At 47.7% G+C, this 15,061-nt stretch overlaps 2 protein-coding genes across 5 annotated transcripts in view; both read left to right on the plus strand.

Annotated features, from left to right (window-relative positions):
* The window catches only part of TDRD1 (tudor domain containing 1), a 36,710-nt gene extending 36,278 nt beyond the window's left edge, over positions 1-432 (plus strand). Inside the window, exon 24 of the mRNA XM_059395929.1 lies at positions 64-432. Within this exon, the coding sequence (XP_059251912.1) occupies positions 64-156 (93 nt within the window). The 3' untranslated portion in view covers positions 157-432. The remainder of the gene's footprint in view (positions 1-63) is intronic.
* A 9,464-nt stretch (positions 433-9,896) lies between these two features.
* Positions 9,897-15,061, plus strand: part of VWA2 (von Willebrand factor A domain containing 2) — a 46,838-nt gene continuing 41,673 nt past the window's right edge. For 2 of the 4 annotated variants that reach the window (XM_059398646.1, XM_059398649.1), the window contains exon 1: positions 10,300-10,386. The gene's annotated coding sequence lies outside the window, so the exon portion shown is untranslated. Of the gene's footprint in view, positions 9,979-10,299; positions 10,387-10,963; positions 10,987-15,061 lie in introns of those variants that run through there. The other 2 variants (XM_059398647.1, XM_059398648.1) reach the window with 2 other exon arrangements.

Below are 15,061 nucleotides of genomic sequence, written 5' to 3' on the forward strand. Positions count from 1 at the left end.
AAGTGAAATTGTACTTCTTACATTTTTAGAAATGAAATAATGCTATTTTTTCTTCACCCGTAGGTTGAAAAACATGAACAGATTCTTCTCTTCCTCTTAAACAACCCAACCAATCAAAATAAATTTATTGAAATGAAAAAATTGTTAAAAAGTTAAGTAAGTTAAACTTGATGATTTCACCACTCTGTAACCATCAACAGAACATCTCTAGGCATGTTGGGGTAGAACTGATGACGTGTTCTTTATTTTGTGATCTGGTGATCTGAGGTCTAGTTGTAATGTTTTTGCTGTCTTGCTGGGTTTAATTCAGTCATCTTACTTTGGCTCTGCTAATGGGACCGAGTCCTGGGGTGTTCAGGGTGCAACCACTCACCTTACTGTTGTTTGGTTCTGAGTGCTTATGTTATTGATGACATGGAGGGACTTGTAAAAATTGTTGCGAGATAAAGTTTTGCCTCAAATTCTTTGTGTCTGCATGTGGAATTTTTTTTTTTAAAGATTTTATTTCTTTATCTGACAGACAGAGATCACAAGTATACAGAGAGGCAGGCAGAGAGAGGGGGAAGCAGTCTCCCTGCTGAGCCGAGAGCCTGATGCAGGGCTCGATCCCAGGAGCCCAGGATCATAACCTGAGCCGAAGGCAGAGGCTTACCCCCTTGAGCCACCCAGGTGCCCCAGGAAGATTTATTTATTGGAGAAAGAGCACCCAGAAGTGGAATAGGGAGGATCAGAGGGAGAGGGAGAGAATCTCAAGCAAACTCCCCCCCCCGAGTGCAGAGTCCGACACAGGGCTTGATCTTAAACCTTGAGATCATGACTTGAGCCAAAAGCCAAGAGTCAGGCCCTTAATCCAGGCGCCCCTGTTTAGCACTTTTGGTGAAGAGCACTAAGGGGCCAAGAATGGAAAATGGGCTGCACTGATCGTGTATTTCATTTCCAAACGAAACCTCCTCTGCTTTGGCCGTGGTGATTCTCGTGCTAACAGACCATTACTCTTGAGTTGTAAACAACAGTTCTCCTGCTGTTTTACTGTCTGGGATGCTTTGTTCCAAGATAGGGCTCAGAAAGTACTTCATGGTCAGTAGCCAATTAGAATTTGATTGAAAAGAAATTGTCCTTCCTGCTTTGTCTAATTGATATAATTCCAGCCAAAAGTGGGGGGTCTTTTGATTTAGTTCTTCTGTGCACTCTTGGCTGAATGAAGCCCTGCCTTGTGAGCCCACTTGCAGGTCCCGCTCTGGACGGTACCGCCCTCTGTGGGCGGGCACGGGAGCTCGCAAGTAGGGGCCTGCAGTGGGGCCGCAGCCGTCTTCTCCCCGCGGTCACGCACAGGCCTATGGTTGTTTCTAAGAAAGTACAGCTGAGTTCAGAGGGTCCCTAACAGTTCTGAGCCCCCTGATGGGTTTTCTTTACAAGTTTTGTGTTATTTCAGTAAGGGCTGACTTTCATTGTTAGCTACAAACCTTTAGTCCTTGTTAACGCATTCAGTTTCAATACTGACTGCTGTCTTGGGTGCTTGAGTTTAAAACATAAATTTAAAAATTAAAAAGGCAAAATTTTAATTTAATAATAACTTCCTAGATTAAGGGACATACAATGACCTGAACTTCTGGGATTCAGTTTTAGTGCCAAATCATCATAGTTTTTCTTTGTGTCTTTTTCTTTTCTTCTTCTTCTTTTTTAAGATTTTATTTATTTATTTGGCAGATAGAGGTCAGTAGGCAGAGAGGCAGGCAGAGAGGGGGGGGGGGAAGCAGGCTCCCTGCTGAGCAGAGAGCCCGATTCGGGGCTCGATCCCAAGACCCTGGGATACGACCCGAGCAGAAGGCAGAGGCTTTAACCCACTGAGCCACCCAGGCGCCTCTATTTGTGTCTTTTTCATAAGGGTTTTGAAAGTGCTCTCACAAGATGAAAGCTGGATTTTCTTTTGTTTCCACATAGGTTGAAGACCTTGCTTTAAAAACAGAACAAAACAAAACAAAAAAACCCTGATTTAAAGCATAGTAGTCGAAATAGCATTTCCTTTCCTGTGGGAATACATATTTTATCCATATTTAAATATAGCAAAACACCCTATATATTATTTTAAAAACATTTAAACATCTAGTCACATATTTGATCATTACAATACCCCTGAGAAGAAAGCAGACCCCATTTTATTTTATTTATTTTTATTTTTTTGAAGACTTTATTTATTTATTTGACAGACAGAGATCACATGTAGGCAGAGAGGCAGGCAGAGGGGGTGGAGAAGCAGGCTCCCCGCTGAGCAGAGAGCCCGATGCGAAACTCGATCCCAGGACCCCGGGATCATGACCCGAGTCGAAGGCAGAGGCTTTAACCCACTGAGCCACCCAGGCACCCCCAGACCCCATTTTATACATGAGGCTGAGACTCTGAGAGGTTGCACGGCTGCACCAGATCTCTCTCTCTCTCTCTCTTCCCCTGTCCCCCACACACAGGGAACCAGGTCTTAGACCCCACGCTGCTCTCTCTCTACTACAATGTCCTTAGATCAGTTCTGGAAGGCATGGAACCCCAAGGGGTTATATTAGGAAAAATTACATACATGCTTGTTTAAGCATATCTGCTTCATTTTGGTGAAAGTATAGTTGAATATGTATCTTAAATTGTTCTTCCTGGATACATAGAAAATACATTTCAAATGTAAGTGTTCGATCTCTCCTGGAGAAATCTGTAAATAACTGTAAAATGGCCCCACTAGGAGTGCTGTGGTGATGACAACAGAAAGCTGTTACCTGGGGCTCAGATGTGATAAACAAGTACTTCAGCACACATGTTAATAGAACGTTTTCCATCTGAGGGAGAGTGCGCCTGTGTTTCACATTCGGCGAGGGGAGTACAAATGGTTGTGACTAACTCACATGCGTAGCTCTTGCGGGCGTGAATTACGTGAATGCGTTACTTTCAGTTCAAAGTGACTGTTGGGTTTGCTTGCACTTAAGATAGAAAGTAAGAACTATAGCGTCAGAGTTTGTAAATAAGGCATAATGGGGGTTGATTCTTCTCTTTCAGAAGCAGTCTCTCTCCGAGATGGTCACTTAGGAGAAAGGAGACCTCGAAGGCCGGCCTTCCAGCATGGCCTCTTGAGGCTTTGATTGGCGGTGTTGTCTCCCGAGCCGCCACTCTTGTTTGCTGGCCGCTCTTCTATTAGGTTGGGCGGTTTGATTTTTCTCTCTGAGTTCTTCCTCCCAAATAAACAAGTCTTGAATGAAGGTTTCATACCACATTCATGAGGGACATTGGGAAGGGATACACAGAGGCTTTCTACTGTATATATAAATTTTTAGGATTTAAAGGTATTGAAGAAAATATGGCTCCATGCTAACTACTAGCAGATAAATCTAGTTGATGTTTTATTTTTTTGAATTTTTCTCACTGTTTGAAAAGCTTCATAATAAAATGTGCCCTCTCGCTGTCCTTGTCTGAGTGAATGCTCTTGGCTTGTTGTTTCTTCAGTCCTGGTTCTTCTTTTCCTGTCCACTCTGAGCTCATCAGCTTCCTTCTCTCCATCCTGACTCGGATCTCTTTTCCTTTGGCCTTTGGGCACGAGGTTTGTCTGTGGGCTCTCAGCCACTCCAAGGGGGAAGGAACTTTCTCTTTTCTGCTCCTGCCATCCATATACTTCCAAATCTGTAGCCACTTAGACTTGTTATTGTAGGATCTGCATTTCCTGAAATACAAATACAGTTAACAATGAAGTTAGAGTATGTAATTTTCTTTTTTAGATTTTATTTATTTGCCAGAGAGATAGCGAGCAGAAGTAGGCAGAGCAGCAGGGAGAGGGAGAAGCAGGCTCCCTGCTGAGCAGAGAGCCTGATGCGGGGCTCGATCCCAGGACTCTGGGATCATGACCTGAACCAAAGGCAGACACTTAACCCACTGAGCCACCTAGGCATCCCTAGAGTTTGTAATTTTCTTGAAACACATAAAGCAACTGTAGTTTCCACTAAACGCACGTACAGAATCATGGACCAGCTGACTTTTCTGCTAACCTATAAATTTCTGTTTGGAAATTTTTCCATGATTTAAGTATCAGACTCTGATAAACCTAAGATGTCACAAACTCAAAGAAGAAAATACTTTTTTTTTTCTTTTTTGCTTTTACTGGTAACATGTCAGCCAGATTATATGGAATTTTTCCTCATGTAAAAAGTTGTTCAAATATTGATGCGTTTATTCAATGATCATGTACTCTGTTTTGCTCAAAATCCTTTCACTTCTTCAGCCTTGTGTTCTCATGGCCATTGTTTTGATAACTTCCTTTTCTTACCTGGACATACGGGGAGCAGTGGATGCTTAATTTATACATTCTCAGTTTAATTCCAGTCATCATGAAAATGTAGGAGAAAACTATGGAATCACAAAATTGGCCTTTTTGTTGTGGAATATTAGAGAAGCAAGTCAAAGAACATCTAAAAAAAAAAATCTAAGTCACAGTTTCTCGGATTCCAAGGTTTTATATGCTCCTGGAAATTTGAATACAAGAAGTTTAATTAAATGGATTCAATATGATTTGGTGGTGGTTCAGCTATTTGTCTTATCCCCAAGAAGAGACAAATGCTATTTGTAGCACTAGTTTCACAAGTAGAGATCGGGATTAGTTTTGTATAATCCTCTACTGGACCTGCTTTAATTAGCATTAATTAACATTTGAGTATTTATTGACCTCTCTCTACTTGCCTGGGATCGAGGTAGGTGTGCTGTGTTTGTTCATTAGGGTCATGAACGATCTGTCACACCTGCTGGTGTTGGTGTTCAGTTTCCCTCGATACAGGTAGTTCAGTCAGGTAAGTACAATATTGCTGAAGCTGTATAACCAAACAAACTATCCCTTGGCAGACGCCATGTAAATATTGAGATAAAGGCGCGTGTGGAGGTATATTCAATATGCCTTTTCTTTGAGTTGGAGTCTTCTGCCTGGGGCATAGAAATGTGAAAGTCGTAGAACTGTGAGTGAGCGTCATAAATATGCTGAACTTGAGCTCTCCTGCTGTACAGTAAGCGCTCCAGAAAACAGGAGGCAAGGATCCTTTTCTGCAGGGCCCTAAACCGTTTCCAAGAGAGGAATTCAGTGGTCCTGAGGCTTGCTACTGGGCGGCTGGCGGCCCAGAGCAGGAAACCATTAGTGTAACTGGTGGGCTCATCACTGACACAGCTCCAGCCAGGACTGGGCAAACGGATCCCCTATGGGGCAGGCAGAGAGTAGCCCGGAGGCCATCACCAGAGCGCGTGGTTCCGTAGCTGGTCAGGATTCTCAAGGATGGCTTTTGCTTTGTTTTTCCGGGTGAAAGGAATTGGAGGGCAGCCTGCGGTTCCACACATGCAGTTAAGAGTCCTAGGGTGATTTTACCAGAATGAAAGCGAGGCTTGGTTAGAGTGAGACGACTGCATGGCTCTACAGGGCAGGAGCAGCAGAGGCTCACCCAGGGATCTGCTGATGGGTTTTCTGCTGCCCTGAATGTTGTTCAAGTTCCCACTTAGGCACTGCTGTCCATCTTCCCTAGGAAGCCTCTCGAACCTCAGCTGTAGCTTTCGGAGAACCTGAAATTGGTTTCGTTGAAGATTCGAGCTGCCCAGCCTCAGCCACTTTCCTTTGTACCTTGAGACGCTGAGACAGAGAGAGCACAATCACAATCCCCATAAAGTGATGCCACTTTTAAGACCTTGTAGTGATAAGCCTTCCAGGAAGTGAGGCAGACTGAGACTTATAAGTCAGAAGCCCTCCTGCCCCCAAGGGTATGCCGAGATTCAACCAACACAGTAAGGCAGTCGTCCAGGTGTGAAAACGGAAGCTACAAAATTTGGAAGTATGAGCAGTGTGAGGGAGGAGAGTGCTTGCAGGTTTGGTTGTTCAAATGACTGAAGGATGTTACCCGAGCCCTTGCCTTTGGAGACATCCCAGTATTTCCTTGATTCAGCCAGAAAGCCTCACATTTCCCCAAAGCAATTCCAGTAACCTTGTGTATGATTCATCCCCCTGTCTACAGGAGTTGGATTGTCTGCTTTACCCTTTAGAGCCGTTGGTGCCTATCCCAAAACTAAAGGTCTTTGGTTTTGAGATGCAGCATTTCCATTCCGCATGTCCCCCTGCACAACTTTGTTCTCTAACTGCCTTGCCTCCATGGTTTTTGCTCTGGCTTAATGTACCACCTATGGAGCACTTGAGAATCAGGCCCTTTTCCTCTCAGATGGTTTCTTGGCCATTTAAATACCCACTGTTCTTAGATTTCTTGAGAGGGTTCTGGGAAGTCCCCTTTTGCAACTCTTTAACCTATTCTCCATGGGGGTCTTTTCATGTTCTGCCTTGCTTTCATCATTTGGGGGGCCAGGTGCAAAGAATTTGGGGCTTCCATAGGTTTGGGAACCATTGTACTCATGAACCTTTAATTTTGTAGGCCAGAAAACGGGGCAAACATTAAGCATCACAAAGCCAGTAGGTAGCAGAGCTGGATCGGGAACCCCAGATTCCCTCACTTCCAAAAAGGTGGTCATTCCACAACACTGGATGTCACCCGCTATGTATTGCTGAGTGCTGATGTCCCCAGTTAATCTCTGCATGAAACTCCTACTAGTCTTCAAGCCTTGTGTGTTCCCGGAGACACACTGTATAGTGCAGCTCACGCCGAGAAAGGGCCCTTGTGCATAGAGCTAGCAAGCAGTGGGGCTACAAAGATGAGGAAGGTCAAGTGTTTGAAAGCAAGGAGCTCACAGACTCTTTGGGATGATGGTCCTTCATAATGCCTTTATTTTTTAAATGTCCACAAATCTTCACAAAGGAGGGTTTGCTGTGGATGACAGACAGTAGCTGCCCAGCTTCTCTTTGTGTAAAAAACCTCCACCCCTTCCACTCTCTGTAGCCTGGGCCACCTGCCTTTCCCTCTTCCCTGCATGCACTTCTGCTAATCTGATAGGCGTCTAGAGCAAACTATACTTCGATGTGAAGGAGTTTGAAGCAACCGGTATCTCCACCAGAACTTAGAGTTTTCGTCTTTTACTACTTAATCCTGGAATGAAAATGTGAAACGCCCCCTCCAGTTAAAGCCATCAAACTGTCAGGAACATCCAGAATTGAAATCTGACTTAGACGTCTAAGGTAAACCTGGTTAGGTAAAGGTTTGCTGGTAAATATTAGCAAACAATCACAACGGGTTGGGGAGGGCCATCTGCTGAGAAATTTCCACTTTTGGCAGGACTTGTTCTGTCCATCTCAAAACGTCTGGAGTGACACAGGCCACTCACCACATGTGGCTATTGGACATTTAAAATGTGGCTAGTCCAAACTGAGATGTGCTAAACACGTAAAACAGGATTCTGAAAACTTTGTATAAAATAACTTTTATTTTGGTTACACAAGGTATTTGTTACACAAGATCTGCTGGGCTATTAAGTTTACCTGTTCGTTCCACTTATTTTTCTTTCAAAGATTTTATTGGGACGCCTGGGTGGCTCAGTTGTTTGGACGACTGCCTTCGGCTCAGGTCATGATCCCGGAGTCCCGGGATCGAGCCTCACATCGGGCTTCCAGCTCCATGGGGAGTCTGCTTCTCCCTCTAACCTTCTCCTCGCTCATGCTCTCTCTCACTGTCTCTCTCTCTCTCAAATAAATAAAATCTTAAAAAAAAAAGATTTTACTTATTTGACAGAGCACAATCACAAGCAGGCAGAGAGGGGGGAGGAGGAAGCAGGCTCCCCACTGAGCAGAGAGCCCTACGCAGGGGCGTGGTCCTAGGACCCTGGGATCACAACCCGAATGGAAGGCAGAGGCCTTAACCCACTGAGCCACCCAGGCACCCCTGTTCTTTCCACTTCTTAAATGTGGCTTCTGGAACACTTAAAATGAGATTTTTGGCTTGCATTACATTTGAGACCATGCGCACTCCGATGTAGAGAGGAACCCCTCCCCCCATTCCTCCAAGTATTTAAACCTGCTGCTAAATTCCCTGGCACAGGTGCTCCTGCATTGCTAATATGCTACGTCTTTACAGTAGGGTGCTCAGTAAGTGTTCCTGGAAGGAATTAGGTGAAAAATGAGTCTCTTCTCCCCCACTTTTTTGAAGCTTGCAACATTTACTTACCACAGGTCGCTTTCACTGGAAACTTAATATTGGGAATGTTGGAAACCAACCCAAGAGTCAGAAAAAGTGAAATGTTTTTAGAATTTATTTTAGAGATTTTGAGAGTGAGAGCAGTTGGAGAGGGAGAAGCAGGATCCCTTCTAAGAAGGACCCTGGGATCATGACTTGAGCCAAAGGCAGCGTCTTAACTGACAGAGTTACCCAGGTGCCTAGAGTTTTTTAAAAAGGAAAAACAGGGCACCTGAGTGGCTCAGTCGTTGGGTGTCTGCCTTGGGCTCAGGTCATATCCCACAGTTCTAGAATCAAGCCTTGTGTGGAGCTCCTTGCTCGGTTGGAAGCCTGCTTCTCCCTCTCCCACTCCCCCTGCTTGTGTTACTTCTCTCACTGTCTCTCTGTCAAATAAAATCCTAACCAAAAAAAAGGGGGGGGGCATAGAAAAGTTAGTCCTCAGGACTGACATTTTTAATAATAATAGGGTAAGAGGTATGGAAAAGAGGAAACAGGTTGTTCTTCCTGGAGGGCAGTTTGACAATACACATAAGAAGCCTTAAATTGCAAGTATCCTAGAGTCCAGGAATTTACTTTTTTTGCCGTTTAGTCCAAGTAAGTAATTAGACAAAAGCAGAAATATCTAATTGCATGATTAAAAGTTAATGTTCTGGGTGCCTGGGTGGCTCAGTGGGTTAAGTCGCTGCCTTCGGCTCAGGTCATGATCTCAGGGTCCTGGGATCGAGTCCCGCATCAGGCTCTCTGCTCGGCGGGGAGCCTGCTTCCTCCTCTCTCTCTCTGCCTGCCTCCCTGCCTACTTGTGATCTCTGTCTGTCAAGTAAATAAAATCTTAAAAAAAAAAAAAAAGTTAATGTTCCAACAAGAGTTTAAATACACTAGAACGTTAAGTAGTGGCTGAAAGCATTAGATGTTCCAGAAGAGAAAAGCTGGACTGAACTGAAAATGTAAACTTTTATGTAAACTTACTGGAAGAGCATTCACCATGATGATAGCAGTGATTATCTCTGGGTGGTGGGATAGGTGTGGTTCTGCAAGTTCCTTACTGGCATTTTCTTTTTTTGCAATGAGCACCCTTTACTGATGAAGTATGAAAACTAAAGATGATGGGGTGCCTCGGTGGCTCAGTGGGTTAAAGCCTCTGCCTTCAGCTTGGGTCATGATCCCAGGGTGCTGGGATCGAGCCCTACACGGGGCTCTCTGCTCGGCAGGGAGCCTGCTCCCCCGCCCCCCTCCACCTCTCTGCCTACTTGGGATCTCTCTCTGTCAAATAAATAAACAGGATCTTGGGGGGGGGCTACAAATGATGTAGGAATAGCCAACACTTATTTAACACTTACTGTTTATAAGCATTGTACCCTTTTGTTTGCTGGCGTCTGATTTTTGAATATCCAGCACCTGCTAGGCTTAACCGAGGACGCTGGCCGAAGAGGCGTGCGTATTACCTCCCACCTGCAACAGCACAGGCAGGTAAACGGCCATTGCCGTGACAAAATTGGTGCCAAAGTCAACATTTTCGCATGGGTCTGAGCCATAAATCCTGCGGAGTCGACAGCGGGTGGCACAGTGCTCCCCGCTCCACCGCTGGGAGACCCGGAGACCCGCGCAGAAGTAAGTACTTCTATTTGCCTCCCAGGCCAACGCGGTGTTTAAAAAACGCGAGAAGGGGTGCGGGCCCAGGTCCCAGAAGCGCCTGATGCACCTCCCACGGCCCGCGCCGCGCTCGCCGCCTCCCTTCGGTGAAGCTACAGGTGTCCCACGTGGCTCCCACCCCGGGCGCCCCTCCTGCGGGCCTGCAGCGCCCCCTGGCCCGAGCCGAGTCCGAGGGCCAGCACAGCGGCCTCGGCGCCCGCGTCCCGCCGCGCTCGTCCCGGTGAGTCCGAGCTCGGAGCCCGCGCGCCCCGGGCTCCGCCGGCGGCCTCGGAAGGGGCGCGATTACCTGCTCGCGCTCTCGAGGTGGGGATGCTCGGCTCCCAGCCGTCCCTCCCAGCAGCGCTGGCCCGGTGCTGCCCCGCGCGGACGCGGCGGCCCGGCGGCGTTGCGGGCTTTGTTCGGCTTTGTTTGCGCCGCACCTGAGCTCGGCCGCGAGGCCCGCGCGCTGCTCCGGGAAGCCGGCGTCCCGGGGAAGAGCGCACCTGGCGGACGCCGCCTCCCGGCTCCCGCCCACCGCCCCGGCAGAGCCGGCCCCCGGCCTTGGGACGGGGCGTGCGGCGGGCCCAAGAGCGGGCTCTCCCTTGGGTCCGCGGCACGGGGTCGCAGAACCGAGGGGCGCGGAGCAGAGGTAAGGGAACAGGCCTCGGCGGCTGTGGGTGGAGAAGGGAACCACGTTTTAAAGCCGACCTCCTTGGCACGGTCGCAGTCTCTTAACCTGGAGACTTCGGAAGGGGACATGCCTAAGCTTCCCCCCCCACCCCTGCCCGCCGCCTTTTTCAGGGCATATGCTGGTGTTAAGGTGACTTCAATGTAATTTTCTCAGCAGTGAAGTGTCCCCAGCAAAGCCTCTGCCAGTAGAACCCTAGAAGGGCCGGTTGCCCACAAACTTGCCCCTGGGCAATGGGAAATCTAGGGGGATTTGTGTTGATTTTACATACTGGGATCCCCCCACGCTACCTGCTTCCTGCATTTCTCCTTCTGGGGGCTGCACACTTGGTCACCACCTGGGAGAGTAAATGGAAGGGTCTCAGAATTGCACCTTTGAAACTTGCCGGGTGGCATTGGTTTAAAAACATGGTGGGCACCCAGGCAGGAAAGAAGGGAGGTGGCACCTTCCTGCCCGGGTGGAATCTGTGGCTCTCCAGCCAAGAAAGGCCTTTCCCTATTTCCTTCCTCCCAACAGGCTCTGGTCCTCTGAAATGCATCACAGATGCCCATGTTTTTACAGGTGAGGAAACAGACCTAGAGAGGGCAAAAGAATGCCCCAAGAGTGAATGAGAGAGCCCCTAGGAACACAGATTCCTGGGTTGTTAATGAGCTGGATAAATGGCACAGTCATTAATTGGCAAGTGAAGACATTAGGGATAAATGGGTGAAATTACAAGAGCATTTTGTTACTGATGCTCCCGTCTTGTGTGTATCTTACAGAGTATATTCATTGTATTCCCAGTTCCTAGCAGGGTGCTGGGCGCAGAGCAGATGCTTACTAGTGTTTGTTGAATAGATGAAATTTCATGTAATTATATCATTGGACGTTTCAACAACATTGTGAGGGGTTTTAGAGCAGTGGTCCTCAAACTTTTGTACTTCTGCACGGCACAGATCCGTTTTTTTAAAAAGTTTCCATCAGGAGGATAACAACATTTTAAAATTTTCTTCCAACTTTTAATTTTATCCCACAAGAATTTTCTTTTTTTCTTTTTGCAAATAAATCCCTCCTATCATCCCCAAGGCTAGTGGAGGTCTCTTGGGGATGCTGCAGAAGGAGGGGGTTGTCTATCCTACCCTAGCTTCTATATCAGGTCTGCTCCCTGGGACAGCCGAATGCACTTGGAAGTCCCTTTCTTTTGTTTACCCTTCATCTTGTAAACAGCTCCAGGCCTCCTTTTCCACCCACAGAATTACCAGCTGGCCTGCCCTCAGTGTGGCTACTGTCCCGGATCCCTCCTTTCTTTTCCTGATCCCGAGTCCCTCCTCTTCGCTGGGATTTCCCTGCTCTCCATGTAGGAAACTTTGCCCTCACTCGGGGCACTTGTGTATTGTGGTCTCATGTGATCCCGGCATCAACCTTTGCAGGAAAATAGGATGAGTGATGTCACCCTCATTTTTGAGGGAAGGAAATTGAAAGACTGAAGAGAAGGGATTTACTGAGAGGCTCATTTGTGGACTTCGCAAGGTGCAATCGCTCTTTGACCTTGGGTCCCAACTTCTACGAGACCATTTTTCTCGTGTAGAAAAGTTGAAATGATCGTGTCTGCTCTGTGGGTGTTAAATGAAATTAACTTATTAAATGTAATAATTCTTGGGGCATCTGGGTGGCTCAGTGGGTTAAGCCTCTACCTTCAGCTCAGGTCATGATCTCAGGGTCCTGGAATCGAGCCCCACATCGGGCTCTCTGCTCAGTGGGAAGCCTGCTTCCCCCCACCCACCCCACCTGCCTCTCTGCCTACTTGTGATCTCTCTCTGTCAAATAAAATATTTTCAAAAATGTAATAATTCTTTAACATTGTGTATTTAGAAAGTGACCATTAGGAGGGATGTTCACATACTATTTCACTGGATCCCTACAGTACTGCCTGAGTTCCTGAGTTTGTGAAGCAGATTCACCCCAGGTGCTAGATGAAAGACCCTGAGACAGGGGGAGCTGTTGTTTGCAGAGTCACCCGGGTGGTCAGAAGCAGAACTAGTCCGGAATTCTGTCTCTGGACTTCTGGTTTTGCGTGGATTCTCTTATACTTTTATGTCCCAAAGTCCAAAGAACTTGTGTTCTATACAGTTTAAATAAGGGATTTTCAAATATCGTCAGAACAAACATCAAAATCCCTCTTGACTAAGAATGTCTCTTAGCAGGTGTGGCAAGAGTGGGAACCCTGAGTTTCATGCCCGTCTGACCGGGGAATCCGTACAGCACAGTGGTCCTCCCCTGGTGCTGACTTCTGCTTCTCAGACTGTTGGGTTCTAACAATCTGTGGTTCTTTTTCAGGGAGCATGACTTTCCCCTGGGTAGCTTTTTAAAACACTCCCTGCCCTATCAAGCTAGAAACGTTTGGTCCACTTCCTTGGACCTGAACCAAGTGTTTTGCCAAAAGGCCAAGGAAGGTGACTGTTACAGTGAAAGACACCAAGGGCTTCCTGGCTTCAGGCTTTTACCTCCGATTTTAAAGTCTTCCTGTTCAGGTGCTGCCTGTTCTTGTAAAGGGCTCTGATTTCCATCCTGCTGTTTGAGAGGAGGCTGCCCAGGGCTAATCTAATTAATATTTAGGGTTGGCATTGCATATTGTAAGGAGGTAGAAGGGGTTTCCTTTTTCATTTTGAACTTACTTCCAATCATGGAGGAGAAGGCAGGCATTGTCCTGCAAAGCTGCCTCCAGCTCTTGCCAGTCTGGCCCTTTATTTTCAAAAAGTAGCGTTATTTTGGCCTCCGCTTCTTTCTGTGTGAGGGTCAGTGTCAACCCAGTGTTTTGCGGAGCCCTGCGGCCAGCTTCCCTCGCCCGCTGTCCCCGGTGCTGCAGCTGCTGTGTGGCACCGGAAGATGGAGGGGGAGTGGTGAAAAGCAGCTGAGTCCATGTGTGGGCGCCCCAGGAGCCTGGGATCGTGTGGGCTTCGCATGGGTAATGGAACAGAAAGGAACAGATGACAAGTGAGGTGTTTGCGTTGGAAGAGTTGACGAGGCTTACCCGGGATGGAACAATCCGTTTCTGCCTTGGGATGTCTAGTAGACCACTCCTTTGCTCAAGAATGCGGGGAGTTCTGGAAACCTTCTCACGTTATGTGCTGAGTGTGGGACTTGCTGGCAGGTATTAGCTTGTGGAAAACTGCCGAAGGGTGGATTCAGGTGGCGGATTTTTAATTATGCTTCTGTTCCTTTACCTTCATCCGCCAGGATCAGGAGGGGGATGGGTGGAACGGAGCACTGGGAGGCTAGAGGAGTCCGATCCGCTGATGAGCTGTGTCACCTGCGGCAAAACAACTTCCCCGTGCCTCAGTTTTCTCATCTGTAAAATGGGGAAAACACGGTCGCCGGCTGACTGTGAGGGTCAAGAAGGGGAAGACGCAGTGCGGATCCCAGTACCGGGCACACGGTGTATTTACCGCTCACTAGATGGTGGTAGCTGTGGGATTTTTACTATGCAGTTCATCCTTTTTAAAAAAAAAAGTTTTTAGATGCAGGGTTGAATGTAGAATGTGGAATTAGTACTGCAAGCAGGTTTTGGTGTGGGGGTGGGAGGAGACGGAAAGTTTGCGATAACGGGCGAGGACAGACAGCAGAGAGTGCAGTTACTACTGCACCAGCACCGAAGTAGCATTCGTTTCCTTTCTCTCGGCATGAAAGAGAATGCGGGGAGTGTCGCAAGCCCAGGGACTCGTCTGGAAGTCGGCGTGATGGTGGTCAGTGTAGCCAGGAAGCACACATCTCGCCTCCTGTGTGCCAGACCTGTGCGGGCGGCTGGGGCTCCTGCAGGGACCAAGACTCCGTCCCTGAGCTTTTTGCCACCGGGCGGGCGAGGTTCTGGCAGGGGCTGTGTGACGAGACAGGCCACACTCTGGGCATAGGGGAGGGAAGTGCTGCTGAGGTCCCAGAGCCAGCACCAGCTGGTCTACACACTTAGCAGGAGGTGGTCGACTTCTTGCACGGATTTGCAGATTGCCAACATAAATTTTGTTTTAATGAGCAGAAACTTAGAACACTCTGGAAGACATTCACCTGGGCATGCTGAGGCACATAAGAGAGCGAGGTGAAGTTGCTTTCGTTTGTCTCATAGCAGAGGGAGGGGACCCCCTGTGTCCTGAGTGCCTTACTAGGCAGCAGGAACCTGCTGTACTTCCTTCCACTGTGTCCTCATGGCAGCCTGGGGAGGCTGCTAGAATCCTGCTTTTATTTAAAAAAAAAAAAAAAAAAAAAAAAAATCAATAAGCCTCAGAGTCAAGTCTTGCACTTGCCCAGGGTCAGAAGCTATGACCCCAGAAAATCATCATGACCCTAATTAAGGAGTAGACAGCATTGAACTGCCCCTTGTCCCCATGCCTTGCCCCTGCCTGGCTCCCGGGAGCAGGTGGGAACCCATCCTTCATCTGTTGTATGGACCAAGAGGAAAGAAAAGGTGCCTTTGGGGGAAAGGAAGATCTGTCTTGCTGGCAGGGGCTGGGCTGGAAACTCACAGGAGCCACGTCGGCCCCGCCAGGCTGTGTCCTCTCTGTCCATCTTCCCCTCTGCGAAACCTCTTGACTTTTTCACTCTTGTGATATTCACTCTCCACTGGCCACTTAGGTGAAGATGTGAGCCTCACGGTCCTTTGAGGCAC

Source organism: Mustela nigripes, chromosome 4 (genome assembly GCF_022355385.1).
Source record: "Mustela nigripes isolate SB6536 chromosome 4, MUSNIG.SB6536, whole genome shotgun sequence".
NCBI classification, from domain to species: domain Eukaryota; kingdom Metazoa; phylum Chordata; class Mammalia; order Carnivora; family Mustelidae; genus Mustela; species Mustela nigripes.